General features: G+C 54.8%; 2 protein-coding genes and 2 pseudogenes across 2 annotated transcripts; 3 read left to right on the forward strand and 1 right to left on the reverse strand.

The window, feature by feature from the left end:
- Positions 1–1,489: 1,489 nt before the first annotated feature.
- On the forward strand, positions 1,490–3,261 carry LOC129734437 (feather beta keratin-like; annotated as a pseudogene).
- A 4,875-nt stretch (positions 3,262–8,136) lies between these two features.
- On the reverse strand, positions 8,137–9,336 carry LOC129734438 (feather beta keratin-like). The gene is made up of 3 exons (XM_055697816.1): positions 9,240–9,336; positions 8,815–8,963; positions 8,137–8,463 (listed from the first exon to the last, which is right to left on the reverse strand). Exons 1-3 carry the CDS (start codon positions 9,334–9,336, stop codon positions 8,137–8,139), a joined length of 573 nt encoding a protein of 190 aa, XP_055553791.1.
- LOC129734439 (uncharacterized) lies at positions 9,335–11,666 on the forward strand. The gene is given in 3 exon segments (XM_055697818.1): positions 9,335–9,523; positions 10,829–10,981; positions 11,340–11,666. Coding segments are annotated over 3 exon segments (669 nt in total).
- Positions 11,667–18,561: 6,895 nt separating this feature from the next.
- On the forward strand, positions 18,562–20,073 carry LOC129734440 (feather keratin 1-like; annotated as a pseudogene).
- The last annotated feature ends 1,418 nt before the right edge of the window (positions 20,074–21,491 follow it).

Raw genomic sequence — 21,491 nt, forward strand, 5'->3', positions numbered from 1 at the left:
AGGGCCGGCAGGGCATGCACGGGCTGTAGCAGGACATGGCTTGGGGCTGGAGGTGCACCTGGGAGAGAGAAGCAGGGGAAATCAAAGCACAGAGGATGGTTGAAGAGCAGCCTGTCACCCTACAATGAGGGAGACCCCTTCCCTCAGAGCAAAAGTGCCCCACCGACACTGACAAAGCCCAGGGAGGTCTCAACCTAGCTCATAGCTCAGGAGACCCCTCAGCCAAATCTCAGCGCTTCTCCATGCCACACCTTCTGCTCCTTTTCCCTCTCCCATGGCAAGCAGCCTCAAAACACAGCACAGGACAAAGGGTAGGTATGTGCTGAGAAATACCAGAGGAGGAGGAGGCGGAGGAAGAGGAGGTTAAGAGTCAGGAATGGGATGAAGACAAAAAGCGCCTCAAACTCACCTTGTTCACAAGGAGACGGAGGCGAGAGAAGTGGATGAGAGAGTGAGGAGAAGGGCCTGCTTTTATACTGCTTCTGCACCGCCCCAGGCGCACAGTCACTGCACGCGGGCAGTAATTTTCCAGCAGGCTCACCTCCAAAGCAAAATGTCCTACCTAATGGCACATGTTGTGTTTTGGTTTCCATCAGTGCTGCCATTTCATTTCCTCATTTCTGACATGCTTGCTCTGCCGTGCAAGTGCCTTTCATGTGCTGGGATGAGACACCCAGGGGTATCCTGGGCAGGACTGTGTCAGCGTGGGCAGAGGATGGCTCCTCAGTGGTGGAGGAGTCCCGCGCAGGCAGGGGATGTTGGCTTGGGGCAGTGCAGTGCGAGTGTTTGCAGCTCCCTTGGCAGGAAGAGGCCCAGCTGTGCTCCACGCCGCACGTGTCAGCAAGCACCCGCAGACTCCTCGTTTTAAGGACGTGCCGTGTGCTTCTCTCTCTTCCCTCTGCCTCCGCTCGCTCCCACGGTCACTAGCCATGGCGTCTCCAGGCAGCCGGGCTGTGCCAATGGTTTCAGCCGTGTTCCTCTTGATGCCCTTTGCTCTGGGGAGAACATTTGCCAAGCTGCCCGAGTACGCAGGGCTGGTCTTCGGAAAGCCAAAGCCCACCTGGTGTTCCATCAGGCAAGGCACGTGGAGGGCACTGAGGAGATCTTCTTCCACACAGGTCAGCAGCAAGGCTTGGCCAAAGTCAGCTGCAGCGCTGAATGGGGCAGCTTCACCGGGCACAGGGGTTACAGGCAAGGCGGAGGTGCTGCGGGGGTTCGCGGCCCTGGTCTTGACTGGCAAGAGCTGCTGTCGAGGGACCGGGCCTCTGCCATTCCTTGGCAAGTCTGGGGCAGGGAGAGTCTTACCCACAGTCGAGGAGGATCCGGTGTGGGGACATTTAAACCGGTTGGAGAGACACGAGTGCATGCCACCAGATGCCTGCATACCCCGTGGAGGGAGAGGAGGGGTTGCAGAAAACGTGTCCCCACCGGCTGGGGCTCCTCCCTGGCCGTCAGGCGATACACCTTCTCTTGGCATTAGTGCTTCATCATGTCGTCTTTCCCAGGCCCCAAAGGCCTCCTCACCTTGGAGCACAACCCGGCACCACTGGAGAGGCAAGGGAACTTCCCCCAGCTCTCCCAGGGGTGACGGCTGGCAGGACCCTGCCGTGCCACGCGCGTGGGGATGCTCAAGGAGGGGGTGGGCTCGGAAGGCACGAAACCAGCTCTCAGACTACATCGAGGAGGTGATGCTCTTCCCTGCCCTGCAGACATGGAGGCAGCTGGGATGCGTCCCAGGAGGGCAAGGCGATGCCTGCAGTAGGCAGGCTTCCTGGGATAGACTCTCCCTACCCACGGCCAGTCACACTCTAATTTTGGGTTGGCGTGTGTCAGCCCTTTGGCACGAGGCCAAGCCAGGAGCGCGGGCTGCCTGCAGGCCCGTGTCCCATCAGGGCTGAGGGCACTGCTTGCGCACCCCCAGAGGCTGCCACGACAGGGGTTGTCTTTGCCAAGGAAAGCAGCAAATGTCTTCCAGAAAGGCAAGTTTTCCTTGGGCGGAGCCATTTGAAACCGGCCGTGCAGCCCACCTGCCGATAGAGGCAATGATCAGCGACTGCTGGCGCGAGCAGAGGGGCAGGGAGGGACAGTCCTGCCCAGGGAGAAGGACGCGGCCTGTCCTCATTTGGAGAAGCTTTGGGCACTCAGGGGAGGACGGCATTGGTGGGAAGACATGTGCACCCTCCTGCACAGGGTTTTGAGAACAACCTCACTGTATCGCGTGAGAATGATGTCCTCCATCTGCACAGAGCCCTCCAGTGCTCAGGGGCATGTCTTCTGGCCATGTTGACATGGTCCTGCTCAGGAAATCCTTGGGCTCCTCATCCCAATCTTCAAAAGAGCCTCCGTGCCCTAGTGGTCATGTCAGAAATGAGGAAATGAAATGGCAGCACTGACGGAAACCAAAACACAACATGTGCCATTAGGTAGGACATTTTGCTTTGGAGGTGAGCCTGCTGGAAAATTACTGCCCGCGTGCAGTGACTGTGCGCCTGGGGCGGTGCAGAAGCAGTATAAAAGCAGGCCCTTCTCCTCACTCTCTCATCCACTTCTCTCGCCTCCGTCTCCTTGTGAACAAGGTGAGTCTGAAGACCTTTCTCCTCCTCCTCCTCCTCTGGGATTTCTCGGCACAGAGCTGCTGGTTTCTCCTACCGTGGGTCCTGGAGCAGCTTTCATGGCACAGGGAATGGGGCTGAAGTTGTGGCGTGGGGAGCGGCTGGGTCTCGGTTGAGGTGTCTCCTGAGCTATGGGCTAGGTGGGAAGGTGCCTGGGCTTGGTCCCTCACGGCAGGGCACTTTTGGGCCATAGGGAAGAAGCAGCCCCTGTGCCTCCCTACACAGCCGCCAGCTCTCGTCTCCAGCTCGTGCCTTGGCTCCCTCGTTGTGGTATGACAGGCTGCTCCTCACCCAGCCCCCATGCCCTGCTTCTCTCTCCCAGGTGCACCTCCAGCCTTGAAGCATGTCCTGCTACAGCCCGTGCATGCCCTGCCGGCCCTGCGGCCCGACCCCGCTGGCCAACAGCTGCAACGAGCCCTGTGTCAGGCAGTGCCAGGACTCCAATGTCTTCATCCAGCCCTCCGCCGTGGTGGTGACCCTGCCCGGCCCCATCCTCAGCTCCTTCCCGCAGAACACCGCCGTGGGCTCCTCCACCTCCGCTGCCGTTGGCAGCATCCTCAGCTCTGAGGGAGTGCCCATCAACTCCGGGGGCTTCAGCCTCTCTGGCTTGGGCAGCGGCATTTGCGGCAGGAGGTCCTTCCCCTGCTAAAGCTGCTGGCCATGGCTCTCGGGAAGACCATTCTCTTGTGGTCTCCTGTGCTGCAAACACCACAAAGGCCACCTAGGAAGCACCTTCTGGCCTTGTTCCCTCTTCGGGGCAGGCAGATGGACACCTGGTTGCATCTCTGCAAGAGCCATTGGGCAGACATGAATTCTGTTGTTCCCTGTGCTTGGGCCTCCACTCACACCAACCCCACTTCCTTTTTTTGATTCATTAAAGTTCTGCTGCATCCCATACTATGCCTTATTGTCATCATTTTCTCTGCAGATATCCTGCCAACATGTCTGGGGAAAGATATGTTTCTTAGGGGTGGTCCTGCTGTGATTTTTAACAAAGGCTTGCTTTGAGTGTACTTAGCGTGACCCTCTGTTATCTGAACTTCTCTGCCTAGCTGAGGCTGGAAGAATTACCTCACACAGTTCAACAACCATAGCTCTCAAAAGCTGCTTCTGGGTTTCCCACCAAAGCATTAATTTCTCAACGCTCATCAAGATGTTTACTGCAGCCTTTCATCCCCAAGCAAGTGCTCTAGTCCTCTCTCCATCCTGTCCATTCTGCACTGAACTCACTCCGCTTAGTCAAGGTCCTTCTTGCATTACAGCCCCAAAGATGACATAGTGTTCTAGATTGTGTCTGGTGGGTGCTGAGCAGAGTGGGATGATCATTCCCATCAATCTCCTGGCTACACCTCTGGTCATATAGTCCGGGTTCTTGATGACAGCCCTTGGTGTCCAGGAACAGTGCTGAGTGCCACACCTCTTTTGATGGGATCACTGCAAAAGCATCTTTTCCTGGCCCTGCTTTTGTGCTGTTGCTTAGCTTTGGCTGAAGGATACGTGGGGAGACATAGCTGGTTGCTGCCAAGCCAGTTGTTGATCAGGGCTCTACCTACATTTTTATTGCCAGGTGTGATGTTCTACAGCATGTCACAGCTCTTTCATCATTTTTGGTCAACCATTCCGTGGTCATGTCCTGCCTGAGCCTCCTTCTCCAGCACAGCAGCAACAAGGGGAAGAGGAATTGCTACCCCCCATCGCCCTCATTTTTCTTCACCCCACCTGAATAATTCCCAGACGCCTGTGGGGTTGCTGCCCTCCCACAGCCTAGGCTCCTCAACTGACATCAGCAGTGGCCACACACATCTCTGAAGCAAGTGCACTGATGCCAAGAAGGTATGTCTGGGCAAAGGCTCAGCAAAGCTGGGCCTGATGGCCATGGGTCTGGAGGAGTCATGGATGACTTCCTCTCCTGAAAGTGACAGTGCCCCCAACAGGGCCACTATGCTGTGTCCCTCCGTCCCCTCCTTTTGTGAGCAGTAAAGGCTCCCCATGCATCCTCGGGACTATGCCCTCATCACCCTTTGTGCTGCAGCCTCCACAGAGGGAAGGACCATGCAGATGCAATTAACAACTGTGCTTGCTGTGGGTTGATATTGTCTGGCTGCCAGGTGATGGGGATTCAGTTGTAAGTTGAGTTAAGACAGACAATAAATATTGCAATACACCCATATCAATTGGTTGTCAATAGCTCACCTCTCAGTGTCTGTTATGGGTCACAGGTTCTCCCGCTTGTCTCAGCTACATTGGACACCAGCTGTTGTAGTCGTAGTCCAACTCAGCCTCACAGCAGGTACCAATTGTTGCAGCACAAACAAACTAGCTGGCTGCAACAAGGCTTTACCGTGGGTCAGATTCTACCATCCATGCTGTTTCTCCTTACTCCAGAAGTCAGACCACACCACTCCTCCTCCAACCAGCCTCTCTCCCACACGTCTCAGGGCTATTTAACCACTTAGCAGGATGAGCTGCAGCTGCACATCGTCCATGACAATAACCCACTGCCTTTGAGGCAAGGCCACAGCTGCGTATTATCAATGATAACCAACCCACTGCCTTCATTCCTTTACAGAGGATGTGACAACGTTCGCCCTCCCATTTTACCCACCAAAACTGCATGTCCTGTGCAGGTTCATTGACTTTGCTTCATTTCATGGCCAATCCACCTTTCAGAAGAGTCAGAATTATTCTTTTGCCCTTCTCAAACACTTCTGCTTTCTTGACCCACATGATGGGGTAACTAAACAGCAACTAAACTGACAGCCTTCTTGCATGGCCCCTCAGCAGTTGTCTTCCCTCTCAGTTCACGTGCATACACAAGATTCCAGTTTAAAAGTGGGCTCACCATCCCCCTTCCCCTGGTCACACAGGAAGAATCAGAAAGGGACATGGAGCGTGGTCCTGGTCTTCCTTTCCCCCTGACCACAGCAGGAGGGGATTGGCTCTGTGGGGCACTCTTCACAGCTGAGGTGTTGGCCTGCGAAGACACGGAGGGAGAGAGATTTTCTTCAAAATTTCAGACAGGAAGATGCTCTCTCCACAGTTAATGTATCTAAACCTGGGCAATATGTTGCTGCCAAGCTGTTAAAGTATGACACAGGTGCATTTTGGACAACCATATATACAGAGCATTATCTAGACCTTCGGAGACCTTGTTGTCATTGAGATCATGGTAGATGACTTCCAGCACCACTAATTCTCTCAGGTACTTGATGCCTTCCTAAGTGGTAGTCCACCTTCCTTGCTAAACCACAAAATCTTCCTTGAACAGATATCTTGCTCTCACACTTGACAGGAGATGCCTCCCAAGACTGTATTTCATTGCCTCTTTTCCAATTCCACAATCAGCTCCCCAGTCCCTAGCGAGGGATCTCAGCTGTTGGGCTTCCTTACCTTCCAGTTCCTGACCATTGACCCCACTCTCCCAGCACTGGAGTTGCCAGGCAGTCATCTGCTTACCTGTCTGATGCCTGTACTCTCCACCAGAACTCTTTCCACCAGAACTCCCCAGGTTCTCTCAAGGTCAGGGACTGGGTACTTCGTCTCTTGAGTGATTTCTCTCACTTCTTCCTCCCATTTCTTTGCTGAAGTACCTGCTTACCCATCAGACTCTTCCTCCTCCTCACTCCCTTACTAATCAATGACATAGACCCATTGACTTCATTGTCTGCTATTTCTTTTTCACTACTGCAGCAATTACTGTAGGTGGTGTTTGGTTCCTTGTCTCAACCATGGTGTTCTCAGGTGGGGTTTAAGTCTCTGCCTCAACTGCCATGTTCTTAATTGTAGTTTGGATGCCTGGCTCAATCATGGCATTCTTGGAGGTAGTTTGGGTCCTTGTCTTAACCACTATCCTCTGATAGTACTGAATCGTGGCTTGACAGACTCACTGCAAGCCCCAGTACCACGCTAAAAGCAGCTGGTTTTCAAGCAGTTGTCACCCAGGGAACAATCACCTCAGGGCATGTTTCACTGTTGCTGCACCCAAAAGTTGCCTCCTCTTACACCAGCCTGACATCAGATTCTGCAAACCCCACATTAAGCCAACAGTGTTAATTAGGTAACATTAAATACCTCACATTAGGGTGAATAAGGACCTCAGGAGCCTGCACAACGAAACAACTCACAGCAGTCCTAGACTGGAAGAGGGTGTATTTCCTCACCCTCTCCGGTAGATAGCTCCCCCAGCACAGTAAGGGCGTCAGTGCCAGGGCAAAGCCATAGTCTTTGGTTCTGTGAATGTATTCCCAGGCTTAGCAAAATAAAGAGATAAAGGGTGCAGCAAGTGCACTCTTAAACTCACACAAAAGCATGCCAGTTAGTAACTACTACAGCTATACCATGCTCAATTCGAAACTGCTGATGTCCCGAGTCCCATGGTGAACACCAAAAAGATTGTGGTGAGTTGACCTTGTCTGGCTGCCAGGTGCCCACCAAGGCGCTCTATCACTGCCCTTCCTCAGAGAGAAAGGGGGGAGAAAATAAGATTAAAACCAGATGGGTCGAGATAAAGGTAGTTGAATGAAGTAAAGCAGGGAAAATGTGTGGAAATGAAGCAAAGCAAAAGGACTTATTCTCTACTTCCCATCAGCAGGCAATGTCCAGCCACTCCTGCGAAGCAGAGCACAATGCACTTAGCAGTTGTTTCAGAAAAGAAACTCCCTAATAATGAATGTCCCCTGATGCTCACTGTTCTTTCTCTTAGAATGTATTGCTGACCATGATGTCATATTGTATGGACTATCCCTTTGGTCAGTCTGAGTCAGCTGTCCTGCCTGTGTCCCCTCCCAGTCTCTTGTCCACACCCAGCCTACTTGCTATTTGGGGAATGGGTTGGATTGACAAGGTTGCTGCTTAGCAAACACTGTCCAGCAAAACCCAAACCACGTATGTGTTCTCAAGACCATTCTACCAAAAACTACAAAGAACCAGGTAACTGGTTCTTAACAAAACAACTTCAGTCAATCCCAGGAAGACCCTCTACGATGCTTCTAGTAATCGCTTCACATTTATTTCCAACAGACCCCTCACAGAACCATCCTGAATGTGTTGGGAGATCATCTGCCTGAGAAAGATGACACAGAGACATGGGCTGGGATGCAGCGGAACTTTAATGAGTCAAAAGAGGGAAATAAGGTCACCCTGAGTGAAGGTCCCAGTGCAGGGAGCACCAGGGGCAGAAAGGAGTCTGCAGCCCTCAGCTAGGCAGAGATGCTGCCAGCTGTCCATCTGCCTGCCCACAGAGGGAGCAGGGCCAGCTGGCCACCCCCCAGGCTGCCTTTCTGGTACTCGCAGCTGAGGAGACCACAAGAGAACAAGGACACAGGGGGCAAAAGAAAGAGTGGAAGCACGTGAAGGGCAGACACGGGCTGTGCTTTCTGAGAGCCCAGGCTGGCCTTGTCCTTTTGCAAGGGGTGCTGGGGTTGCTCAGCCCCTCTGGAAGCAACAAGCCGATGCTCCGTCCCCAGTGCGGTACCATCGTGTGGGTCCCTGGGTGCCTTCTAACCCAGGGCCATGGCCAGCAGCTTTAGCAGGGCAGGCACCTCCTGCCGCAAATGCCGCTGCCCAAGCCAGAGAGGCTGAAGCCCCCGGAGTTGATGGGCACTCCCTCAGAGCTGAGGATGCTGCCAACGGCAGCGGAGGTGGAGGAGCCCACGGCGGTGTTCTGCGGGAAGGAGCTGAGGATGGGGCCGGGCAGGGTCACCACCACGGCGGAGGGCTGGATGAAGACATTGGAGTCCTGGCACTGCCTGACACAGGGCTCGTTGCAGCTGTTGGCCAGCGGGGTCGGGCCGCAGGGCCGGCAGGGCATGCACGGGCTGTAGCAGGACATGGCTTGGGGCTGGAGGTGCACCTGGGAGAGAGAAGCAGGGGAAATCAAAGCACAGAGGATGGTTGAAGAGCAGCCTGTCACCCTACAATGAGGGAGACCCCTTCCCTCAGAGCAAAAGTGCCCCACCGACACTGACAAAGCCCAGGGAGGTCTCAACCTAGCTCATAGCTCAGGAGACCCCTCAGCCAAATCTCAGCCCTTCTCCATGCCACACCTTCTGCTCCTTTTCCCTCTCCCATGGCAAGCAGCCTCAAAACACAGCACAGGACAAAGGGTAGGTATGTGCAGAGAAATCCCAGAAGAGGAGGAGGCGGAGGAAGAGGAGGTTAAGAGTCAGGAATGGGATGAAGACAAAAAGCGCCTCAAACTCACCTTGTTCACAAGGAGACGGAGGCGAGAGAAGTGGACGAGAGAGTGAGGAGAAGGGCCTGCTTTTATACTGCTTCTGCACCGCCCCAGGCGCACAGTCACTGCACGCGGGCAGTAATTTTCCAGCAGGCTCACCTCCAAAGCAAAATGTCCTACCTAATGGCACATGTTGTGTTTTGGTTTCCGTCAGTGCTGCCATTTCATTTCCTCATTTCTGACATGCTTGTTCTGCCGTGCAAGTGCCTTTCATGTGCTGGGATGAGACGCCCAGGGGTGTCCTGGGCAGGACTGTGTCAGCGTGGGCAGAGGATGGCTCCTCAGTGGTGGAGGAGTCCCGCGCAGGCAGGGGATGTTGGCTTGGGGCAGTGCAGTGCGAGTGTTTGCAGCTCCCTTGGCAGGAAGAGGCCCAGCTGTGCTCCACGCCGCACGTGTCAGCAAGCACCCGCAGACTCCTCGTTTTAAGGACGTGCCGTGTGCTTCTCTCTCTTCCCTCTGCCTCCGCTCGCTCCCACGGTCACTAGCCATGGCGTCTCCAGGCAGCCGGGCTGTGCCAATGGTTTCAGCCGTGTTCCTCTTGATGCCCTTTGCTCTGGGGAGAACATTTGCCAAGCTGCCCGAGTACGCAGGGCTGGTCTTCGGAAAGCCAAAGCCCACCTGGTGTTCCATCAGGCAAGGCACGTGGAGGGCACTGAGGAGATCTTCTTCCACACAGGTCAGCAGCAAGGCTTGGCCAAAGTCAGCTGCAGCGCTGAATGGGGCAGCTTCACCGGGCACAGGGGTTACAGGCAAGGCGGAGGTGCTGCGGGGGTTCGCGGCCCTGGTCTTGACTGGCAAGAGCTGCTGTCGAGGGACCGGGCCTCTGCCATTCCTTGGCAAGTCTGGGGCAGGGAGAGTCTTACCCACAGTCGAGGAGGATCCGGTGTGGGGACATTTAAACCGATTGGAGAGACACGAGTGCATGCCACCAGATGCCTGCATACCCCGTGGAGGGAGAGGAGGGGTTGCAGAAAACGTGTCCCCACCGGCTGGGGCTCCTCCCTGGCCGTCAGGCGATACACCTTCTCTTGGCATTAGTGCTTCATCATGTCGTCTTTCCCAGGCCCCAAAGGCCTCCTCACCTTGGAGCACAACCCGGCACCACTGGAGAGGCAAGGGAACTTCCCCCAGCTCTCCCAGGGGTGACGGCTGGCAGGACCCTGCCGTGCCACGCGCGTGGGGATGCTCAAGGAGGGGGTGGGCTCGGAAGGCACGAAACCAGCTCTCAGACTACATCGAGGAGGTGATGCTCTTCCCTGCCCTGCAGACATGGAGGCAGCTGGGACGCGTCCCAGGAGGGCAAGGCGATGCCTGCAGTAGGCAGGCTTCCTGGGATAGACTCTCCCTACCCACGGCCAGTCACACTCTAATTTTGGGTTGGCGTGTGTCAGCCCTTTGGCACGAGGCCAAGCCAGGAGCGCGGGCTGCCTGCAGGCCCGTGTCCCATCAGGGCTGAGGGCACTGCTTGCGCACCCCCAGAGGCTGCCACGACAGGGGTTGTCTTTGCCAAGGAAAGCAGCAAATGTCTTCCAGAAAGGCAAGTTTTCCTTGGGCGGAGCCATTTGAAACCGGCCGCGCAGCCCGCCTGCCGATAGAGGCAATGATCAGCGACTGCTGGCGCGAGCAGAGGGGCAGGGAGGGACAGTCCTGCCCAGGGAGAAGGACGCGGCCTGTCCTCATTTGGAGAAGCTTTGGGCACTCAGGGGAGGACGGCATTGGTGGGAAGACATGTGCACCCTCCTGCACAGGGTTTTGGGAACAACCTCACTGTATCGCCTGAGAATGATGTCCTCCATCTGCACAGAGCCCTCCCGTGCTCAGGGGCATGTCTTCTGGCCATGTTGACATGGTCCTGCTCAGGAAATCCTTGGGCTCCTCATCCCAATCTTCAAAAGAGCCTCCGTGCCCTAGTGGTCATGTCAGAAATGAGGAAATGAAATGGCAGCACTGACGGAAACCAAAACACAACATGTGCCATTAGGTAGGACATTTTGCTTTGGAGGTGAGCCTGCTGGAAAATTACTGCCCGCGTGCAGTGACTGTGCGCCTGGGGCGGTGCAGAAGCAGTATAAAAGCAGGCCCTTCTCCTCACTCTCTCATCCACTTCTCTCGCCTCCGTCTCCTTGTGAACAAGGTGAGTCTGAAGACCTTTCTCCTCCTCCTCCTCCTCTGGGATTTCTCGGCACAGAGCTGCTGGTTTCTCCTACCGTGGGTCCTGGAGCAGCTTTCATGGCACAGGGAATGGGGCTGAAGTTGTGGCGTGGGGAGCGGCTGGGTCTCGGTTGAGGTGTCTCCTGAGCTATGGGCTAGGTGGGAAGGTGCCTGGGCTTGGTCCCTCACGGCAGGGCACTTTTGGGCCATAGGGAAGAAGCAGCCCCTGTGCCTCCCTACACAGCCTCCAGCTCTCGTCTCCAGCTCGTGCCTTGGCTCCCTCGTTGTGGTATGACAGGCTGCTCCTCACCCAGCCCCCATGCCCTGCTTCTCTCTCCCAGGTGCACCTCCAGCCTTGAAGCATGTCCTGCTACAGCCCGTGCATGCCCTTCCGGCCCTGCGGCCCGACCCCGCTGGCCAACAGCTGCAACGAGCCCTGTGTCAGGCAGTGCCAGGACTCCAATGTCGTCATCCAGCCCTCCGCCGTGGTGGTGACCCTGCCCGGCCCCATCCTCAGCTCCTTCCCGCAGAACACCGCCGTGGGCTCCTCCACCTCCGCTGCCGTTGGCAGCATCCTCAGCTCTGAGGGAGTGCCCATCAACTCCGGGGGCTTCAGCCTCTCTGGCTTGGGCAGCGGCATTTGCGGCAGGAGGTCCTTCCCCTGCTAAAGCTGCTGGCCATGGCCCTCGGGAAGACCATCCTCTTGTGGTCTCCTGTGCTGCAAACACCACAAAGGCCACCTAGGAAGCACCTTCTGGCCTTGTTCCCTCTTCGGGGCAGGCAGATGGACACCTGGTGGCATCTCTGCAAGAGCCATTGGGCAGACATGAATTCTGTTGTTCCCTGTGCTTGGGCCTCCACTCACATCAACCCCACTTCCTTTTTTTGATTCATTAAAGTTCTGCTGCATCCCATACTATGCCTTATTGTCATCATTTTCTCTGCAGATATCCTGCCAACATGTCTGGGGAAAGATATGTTTCTTAGGGGTGGTCCTGCTGTGATTTTTAACAAAGGCTTGCTTTGAGTGTACTTAGCGTGACCCTCTGTTATCTGAACTTCTCTGCCTAGCTGAGGCTGGAAGAATTACCTCACACAGTTCAACAACCATAGCTCTCAAAAGCTGCTTCTGGGTTTCCCACCAAAGCATTAATTTCTCAACGCTCATCAAGATGTTTACTGCAGCCTTTCATCCCCAAGCAAGTGCCCTAGTCCTCTCTCCATCCTGTCCATTCTGCACTGAACTCACTCCGCTTAGTCAAGGTCCTTCTTGCATTACAGCCCCAAAGATGACATAGTGTTCTAGATTGTGTCTGGTGGGTGCTGAGCAGAGTGGGATGATCATTCCCATCAATCTCCTGGCTACACCTCTGGTCATATAGTCCGGGTTCTTGATGACAGCCCTTGGTGTCCAGGAACAGTGCTGAGTGCCACACCTCTTTTGATGGGATCACTGCAAAAGCATCTTTTCCTGGCCCTGCTTTTGTGCTGTTGCTTAGCATTGGCTGAAGGATACGTGGGGAGACATAGCTGGTTGCTGCCAAGCCAGTTGTTGATCAGGGCTCTACCTACATTTTTATTGCCAGGTGTGATGTTCTACAGCATGTCACAGCTCTTTCATCATTTTTGGTCAACCATTCCGTGGTCATGTCCTGCCTGAGCCTCCTTCTCCAGCACAGCAGCAACAAGGGGAAGAGGAATTGCTACCCCCCATCGCCCTCATTTTTCTTCACCCCACCTGAATAATTCCCAGACGCCTGTGGGGTTGCTGCCCTCCCACAGCCTAGGCTCCTCAACTGACATCAGCAGTGGCCACACACATCTCTGAAGCAAGTGCACTGATGCCAAGAAGGTATATCTGGGCAAAGGCTCAGCAAAGCTGGGCCTGATGGCCATGGGTCTGGAGGAGTCATGGATGACTTCCTCTCCTGAAAGTGACAGTGCCCCCAACAGGGCCACTATGCTGTGTCCCTCCGTCCCCTCCTTTTGTGAGCAGTAAAGGCTCCCCATGCATCCTCGGGACTATGCCCTCATCACCCTTTGTGCTGCAGCCTCCACAGAGGGAAGGACCATGCAGATGCAATTAACAACTGTGCTTGCTGTGGGTTGATATTGTCTGGCTGCCAGGTGATGGGGATTCAGTTGTAAGTTGAGTTAAGACAGACAATAAATATTGCAATACACCCATATCAATTGGTTGTCAATAGCTCACCTCTCAGTGTCTGTTATGGGTCACAGGTTCTCCCGCTTGTCTCAGCTACATTGGACACCAGCTGTTGTAGTCGTAGTCCAACTCAGCCTCACAGCAGGTACCAATTGTTGCAGCACAAACAAACTAGCTGGCTGCAACAAGGCTTTACCGTGGGTCAGATTCTACCATCCATGCTGTTTCTCCTTACTCCAGAAGTCAGACCACACCACTCCTCCTCCAACCAGCCTCTCTCCCACACGCCTCAGGGCTATTTAACCACTTAGCAGGATGAGCTGCAGCTGCACATCGTCCATGACAATAACCCACTGCCTTTGAGGCAAGGCCACAGCTGCGTATTATCAATGATAACCAACCCACTGCCTTCATTCCTTTACAGAGGATGTGACAACGTTCGCCCTCCCATTTTACCCACCAAAACTGCATGTCCTGTGCAGGTTCATTGACTTTGCTTCATTTCATGGCCAATCCACCTTTCAGAAGAGTCAGAATTATTCTTTTGCCCTTCTCAAACACTTCTGCTTTCTTGACCCACATGATGGGGTAACTAAACAGCAACTAAACTGACAGCCTTCTTGCGTGGCCCCTCAGCAGTTGTCTTCCCTCTCAGTTCACGTGCATACACAAGATTCCAGTTTAAAAGTGGGCTCACCATCCCCCTTCCCCTGGTCACACAGGAAGAATCAGAAAGGGACATGGAGCGTGGTCCTGGTCTTCCTTTCCCCCTGACCACAGCAGGAGGGGATTGGCTCTGTGGGGCACTCTTCACAGCTGAGGTGTTGGCCTGCGAAGACACGGAGGGAGAGAGATTTTCTTCAAAATTTCAGACAGGAAGATGCTCTCTCCACAGTTAATGTATCTAAACCTGGGCAATATGTTGCTGCCAAGCTGTTAAAGTATGACACAGGTGCATTTTGGACAACCATATATACAGAGCATTATCTAGACCTTCAGAGACCTTGTTGTCATTGAGATCATGGTAGATGACTTCCAGCACCACTAATTCTCTCAGGTACTTGATGCCTTCCTAAGTGGTAGTCCACCTTCCTTGCTAAACCACAAAATCTTCCTTGAACAGATATCTTGCTCTCACACTTGACAGGAGACGCCTCCCAAGACTGTATTTCATTGCCTCTTTTCCAATTCCACAATCAGCTCCCCAGCCCCTAGCGAGAGATCTCAGCTGTTGGGCTTCCTTACCTTCCAGTTCCTGACCATTGACCCCACTCTCCCAGCACTGGAGTTGCCAGGCAGTCATCTGCTTACCTGTCTGATGCCTGTACTCTTTCCACCAGAACTCTTTCCACCAGAACTCCCCAGGTTCTCTCAAGGTCAGGGACTGGGTACTTCGTCTCTTGAGTGATTTCTCTCACTTCTTCCTCCCATTTCTTTGCTGAAGTACCTGCTTACCCATCAGACTCTTCCTCCTCCTCACTCCCTTACTAATCAATGACATAGACCCATTGACTTCATTGTCTGCTATTTCTTTTTCACTACTGCAGCAATTACTGTAGGTGGTGTTTGGTTCCTTGTCTCAACCATGGTGTTCTCAGGTGGGGTTTAAGTCTCTGCCTCAACTGCCATGTTCTTAATTGTAGTTTGGATGCCTGGCTCAATCATGGCATTCTTGGAGGTAGTTTGGGTCCTTGTCTTAACCACTATCCTCTGATAGTACTGAATCGTGGCTTGACAGACTCACTGCAAGCCCCAGTACCACGCTAAAAGCAGCTGGTTTTCAAGCAGTTGTCACCCAGGGAACAATCACCTCAGGGCATGTTTCACTGTTGCTGCACCCAAAAGTTGCCTCCTCTTACACCAGCCTGACATCAGATTCTGCAAACCCCACATTAAGCCAACAGTGTTAATTAGGTAACATTAAATACCTCACATTAGGGTGAATAAGGACCTCAGGAGCCTGCACAACGAAACAACTCACAGCAGTCCTGGACTGGAAGAGGGTGTATTTCCTCACCCTCTCCAGTAGATAGCTCCCCCAGCACAGTAAGGGCGTCAGTGCCAGGGCAAAGCCATAGTCTTTGGTTCTGTGAATGTATTCCCAGGCTTAGCAAAATAAAGAGATAAAGGGTGCAGCAAGTGCACTCTTAAACTCACACAAAAGCATGCCAGTTAGTAACTACTACAGCTATACCATGCTCAATTCGAAACTGCTGATGTCCCGAGTCCCATGGTGAACACCAAAAAGATTGTGGTGAGTTGACCTTGTCTGGCTGCCAGGTGCCCACCAAGGCGCTCTATCACTGCCCTTCCTCAGAGAGAAAGGGGGGAGAAAATAAGATTAAAACCAGATGGGTCGAGATAAAGGTAGTTGAATGAAGTAAAGCAGGGAAAATGTGTGGAAATGAAGCAAAGCAAAAGGACTTATTCTCTACTTCCCATCAGCAGGCAATGTCCAGCCACTCCTGCGAAGCAGAGCACAATGCACTTAGCAGTTGTTTCAGAAAAGAAACTCCCTAATAATGAATGTCCCCTGATGCTCACTGTTCTTTCTCTTAGAATGTATTGCTGACCATGATGTCATATTGTATGGACTATCCCTTTGGTCAGTCTGAGTCAGCTGTCCTGCCTGTGTCCCCTCCCAGTCTCTTGTCCACACCCAGCCTACTTGCTATTTGGGGAATGGGTTGGATTGACAAGGTTGCTGCTTAGCAAACACTGTCCAGCAAAACCCAAACCACGTATGTGTTCTCAAGACCATTCTACCTAAAACTACAAAGAACCAGGTAACTGGTTCTTAACAAAACAACTTCAGTCAATCCCAGGAAGACCCTCTACGATGCTTCTAGTAATCGCTTCACATTTATTTCCAACAGACCCCTCACAGAACCATCCTGAATGTGTTGGGAGATCATCTGCCTGAGAAAGATGACACAGAGACATGGGCTGGGATGCAGTGGAACTTTAATGAGTCAAAAGAGGGAAATAAGGTCACCCTGAGTGAAGGTCCCAGTGCAGGGAGCACCAGGGGCAGAAAGGAGTCTGCAGCCCTCAGCTAGGCAGAGATGCTGCCAGCTGTCCATCTGCCTGCCCACAGAGGGAGCAGGGCCAGCTGGCCACCCCCCAGGCTGCCTTTCTGGTACTCGCAGCTGAGGAGACCACAAGAGAACAAGGACACAGGGGGCAAAAGAAAGAGTGGAAGCACGTGAAGGGCAGACACGGGCTGTGCTTTCTGAGAGCCCAGGCTGGCCTTGTCCTTTTGCAAGGGGTGCTGGGGTTGCTCAGCCCCTCTGGAAGCAACAAGCCGATGCTCCGTCCCCAGTGCGGTACCATCGTGTGGGTCCCTGGGTGCCTTCTAACCCAGGGCCATGGCCAGCAGCTTTAGCAGGGGAAGCACCTCCTGCCGCAAATGCCGCTGCCCAAGCCAGAGAGGCTGAAGCCCCCGGAGTTGATGGGCACTCCCTCAGAGCTGAGGATGCTGCCAACGGCAGCGGAGGTGGAGGAGCCCACGGCGGTGTTCTGCGGGAAGGAGCTGAGGATGGGGCCGGGCAGGGTCACCACCACGGCGGAGGGCTGGATGAAGACATTGGAGTCCTGGCACTGCCTGACACAGGGCTCGTTGCAGCTGTTGGCCAGCGGGGTCGGGCCGCAGGGCCGGCAGGGCATGCACGGGCTGTAGCAGGACATGGCTTGGGGCTGGAGGTGCACCTGGGAGAGAGAAGCAGGGGAAATCAAAGCACAGAGGATGGTTGAAGAGCAGCCTGTCACCCTACAATGAGGGAGACCCCTTCCCTCAGAGCAAAAGTGCCCCACCGACACTGACAAAGCCCAGGGAGGTCTCAACCTAGCTCATAGCTCAGGAGACCCCTCAGCCAAATCTCAGCCCTTCTCCATGCCACACCTTCTGCTCCTTTTCCCTCTCCCATGGCAAGCAGCCTCAAAACACAGCACAGGACAAAGGGTAGGTATGTGCTGAGAAATCCCAGAGGAGGAGGAGGCGGAGGAAGAGGAGGTTAAGAGTCAGGAATGGGATGAAGACAAAAAGCGCCTCAAACTCACCTTGTTCACAAGGAGACGGAGGCGAGAGAAGTGGATGAGAGAGTGAGGAGAAGGGCCTGCTTTTATACTGCTTCTGCACCGCCCCAGGCGCACAGTCACTGCACGCGGGCAGTAATTTTCCAGCAGGCTCACCTCCAAAGCAAAATGTCCTACCTAATGGCACATGTTGTGTTTTGGTTTCCGTCAGTGCTGCCATTTCATTTCCTCATTTCTGACATGCTTGTTCTGCCGTGCAAGTGCCTTTCATGTGCTGGGATGAGACGCCCAGGGGTGTCCTGGGCAGGACTGTGTCAGCGTGGGCAGAGGATGGCTCCTCAGTGGTGGAGGAGTCCCGCGCAGGCAGGGGATGTTGGCTTGGGGCAGTGCAGTGCGAGTGTTTGCAGCTCCCTTGGCAGGAAGAGGCCCAGCTGTGCTCCACGCCGCACGTGTCAGCAAGCACCCGCAGACTCCTCGTTTTAAGGACGTGCCGTGTGCTTCTCTCTCTTCCCTCTGCCTCCGCTCGCTCCCACGGTCACTAGCCATGGCGTCTCCAGGCAGCCGGGCTGTGCCAATGGTTTCAGCCGTGTTCCTCTTGATGCCCTTTGCTCTGGGGAGAACATTTGCCAAGCTGCCCGAGTACGCAGGGCTGGTCTTCGGAAAGCCAAAGCCCACCTGGTGTTCCATCAGGCAAGGCACGTGGAGGGCACTGAGGAGATCTTCTTCCACACAGGTCAGCAGCAAGGCTTGGCCAAAGTCAGCTGCAGCGCTGAATGGGGCAGCTTCACCGGGCACAGGGGTTACAGGCAAGGCGGAGGTGCTGCGGGGGTTCGCGGCCTTGGTCTTGACTGGCAAGAGCTGCTGTCGAGGGACCGGGCCTCTGCCATTCCTTGGCAAGTCTGGGGCAGGGAGAGTCTTACCCACAGTCGAGGAGGATCCGGTGTGGGGACATTTAAACCGATTGGAGAGACACGAGTGCATGCCACCAGATGCCTGCATACCCCGTGGAGGGAGAGGAGGGGTTGCAGAAAACGTGTCCCCACCGGCTGGGGCTCCTCCCTGGCCGTCAGGCGATACACCTTCTCTTGGCATTAGTGCTTCATCATGTCGTCTTTCCCAGGCCCCAAAGGACTCCTCACCTTGGAGCACAACCCGGCACCACTGGAGAGGCAAGGGAACTTCCCCCAGCTCTCCCAGGGGTGACGGCTGGCAGGACCCTGCCGTGCCACGCGCGTGGGGATGCTCAAGGAGGGGGTGGGCTCGGAAGGCACGAAACCAGCTCTCAGACTACATCGAGGAGGTGATGCTCTTCCCTGCCCTGCAGACATGGAGGCAGCTGGGACGCGTCCCAGGAGGGCAAGGCGATGCCTGCAGTAGGCAGGCTTCCTGGGATAGACTCTCCCTACCCACGGCCAGTCACACTCTAATTTTGGGTTGGCGTGTGTCAGCCCTTTGGCACGAGGCCAAGCCAGGAGCGCGGGCTGCCTGCAGGCCCGTGTCCCATCAGGGCTGAGGGCACTGCTTGCGCACCCCCAGAGGCTGCCACGACAGGGGTTGTCTTTGCCAAGGAAAGCAGCAAATGTCTTCCAGAAAGGGAAGTTTTCCTTGGGCGGAGCCATTTGAAACCGGCCGCGCAGCCCACCTGCCGATAGAGGCAATGATCAGCGACTGCTGGCGCGAGCAGAGGGGCAGGGAGGGACAGTCCTGCCCAGGGAGAAGGACGCGGCCTGTCCTCATTTGGAGAAGCTTTGGGCACTCAGGGGAGGACGGCATTGGTGGGAAGACATGTGCACCCTCCTGCACAGGGTTTTGAGAACAACCTCACTGTATCGCCTGAGAATGATGTCCTCCATCTGCACAGAGCCCTCCAGTGCTCAGGGGCATGTCTTCTGGCCATGTTGGCATGGTCCTGCTCAGGAAATCCTTGGGCTCCTCATCCCAATCTTCAAAAGAGCCTCCGTGCCCTAGTGGTCATGTCAGAAATGAGGAAATGAAATGGCAGCACTGACGGAAACCAAAACACAACATGTGCCATTAGGTAGGACATTTTGCTTTGGAGGTGAGCCTGCTGGAAAATTACTGCCCGCGTGCAGTGACTGTGCGCCTGGGGCGGTGCAGAAGCAGTATAAAAGCAGGCCCTTCTCCTCACTCTCTCATCCACTTCTCTCGCCTCCGTCTCCTTGTGAACAAGGTGAGTCTGAAGACCTTTCTCCTCCTCCTCCTCCTCTGGGATTTCTCGCCACAGAGCTGCTGGTTTCTCCTACCGTGGGTCCTGGAGCAGCTTTCATGGCACAGGGAATGGGGCTGAAGTTGTGGCGTGGGGAGCGGCTGGGTCTCGGTTGAGGTGTCTCCTGAGCTATGGGCTAGGTGGGAAGGTGCCTGGGCTTGGTCCCTCACGGCAGGGCACTTTTGGGCCATAGGGAAGAAGCAGCCCCTGTGCCTCCCTACACAGCCTCCAGCTCTCGTCTCCAGCTCGTGCCTTGGCTCCCTCGTTGTGGTATGACAGGCTGCTCCTCACCCAGCCCCCATGCCCTGCTTCTCTCTCCCAGGTGCACCTCCAGCCTTGAAGCATGTCCTGCTGCAACCCGTGCATGCCCTTCCGGCCCTGCGGCCCGACCCCGCTGGCCAACAGCTGCAACGAGCCCTGTGTCAGGCAGTGCCAGGACTCCAATGTCTTCATCCAGCCCTCCGCCGTGGTGGTGACCCTGCCCGGCCCCATCCTCAGCTCCTTCCCGCAGAACACCGCCGTGGGCTCCTCCACCTCCGCTGCCGTTGGCAGCATCCTCAGCTCTGAGGGAGTGCCCATCAACTCCGGGGGCTTCAGCCTCTCTGGCTTGGGCAGCGGCATTTGCGGCAGGAGGTGCTTCCCCTGCTAAAGCTGCTCCTGGCACTGAGGCCTCCGCTCACATCACCCTCCTTTCCCTCTTTTGACTCATTAAAGTTCTGGTGCATCCCAGCCCACGCCTTCGTGTCATCCTTTGCCCTGCAGATGCTCTCCCAAGATGCCCAGTGAAAGAGACGCATGTTGCTCAGGGCTGGGGCTGGGAGGGGGTTACGGGGGATGCTTTTGCAGTGCTTGTCAACGCAGGCTGGCATTGGGTATGCTTAGTCATGCCTTGGCTGACCTGCTGGTCTCTAAATTTATCTGCCTGTTTGCGTTGGGATAGGATTAGCCAATGTAGTTCAGTGACTGCTATCCACTTTGTTGTGCACACCTTTTTGTTTTCCTTGCTAAGCTCAAGTCCATGATGCAAGTAGTCAGGAAGGAACATGTTATTGAGAAGACATGGGTTCAGGCTTCCCAGGGCACACCAGGAGAAGCCATCCTATCCACAGTGGTCTCAAAATGAGCGACGCAGTGCAGTGGTTTGCCTTATCATAGAACCATATTATCATGGGGTGGTTTGGGGTTGGAAGAGACCTTTAAAGATCACCTAGACCAACGCTCCTGCCATGGCCAGGGATATCTGTCACTACGTCACGTCACGCAAAGCTCCGTTGAACCAGACCTTGAACGCTTCCAGCAATGGGTCATGCCGTCATTCTCCGGGCAGCCTTTTCCAGTGTCTCACCACTCTCATCGTAACATATTTCTGCCTTATGTCCAACTTAAGCCTACCCTGTTCCAGTTTGAAACTGTTGCGTCTTGTCCTATCACCCCAGGCCTTGATTAAATGTCCTCTCCGGCTTTCTTCTAAGTCCCCTTTATATATCGAAAGGCTGCAACAAGGGCTCCCCAGAGCCTTCTCTCCTCCAGGCTGAAAACCACACACTCCCTCAGCCCTTCATCCCAGGAGACCTATTGCAGGCCTCTGATGCCTTTTGTAGCCCTTCTCTGGGGCTGCGCTAACAGGTCCATGGCTTTTTTTATACCGGGAACGCCAGGCTGGACGCACTACTCACATTGCTGGCTCGTCTCCAGTTTTTTCAGCCACCATTGTCCATAAGCCCTTCTCCACAGGGCTGCTCTCAACCATTTCTCCTCCAGTCTGTATCGACGTTGAGGACTGCCCCAACGCAGGTGCAGCGCCTTGCACTTGGCCTTGTGGAAGCTGCTTTTGAGGTAACACCATCAAAGCAGGTGCAACTCCCAGCACTCTTCCCAGACACCGAGGACTGCCATCAACAGCCTGGGCTATATGAGCAGGAGCACAGCCAGGGGATCGATGGGAGCGACGGTCCTGCTCTGCTCGGCACTCATCTGACAGCATGTAGAACACTGCGTCCCATTTTGGGCTCTAACGCAAGAAAGATTTTGACCAAGTGGTGTGAGTTCAGCGGAGGGTGGCCAGGA

Source organism: Falco cherrug, chromosome 20 (assembly GCF_023634085.1).
Source record: "Falco cherrug isolate bFalChe1 chromosome 20, bFalChe1.pri, whole genome shotgun sequence".
NCBI lineage: Eukaryota > Metazoa > Chordata > Aves > Falconiformes > Falconidae > Falco > Falco cherrug.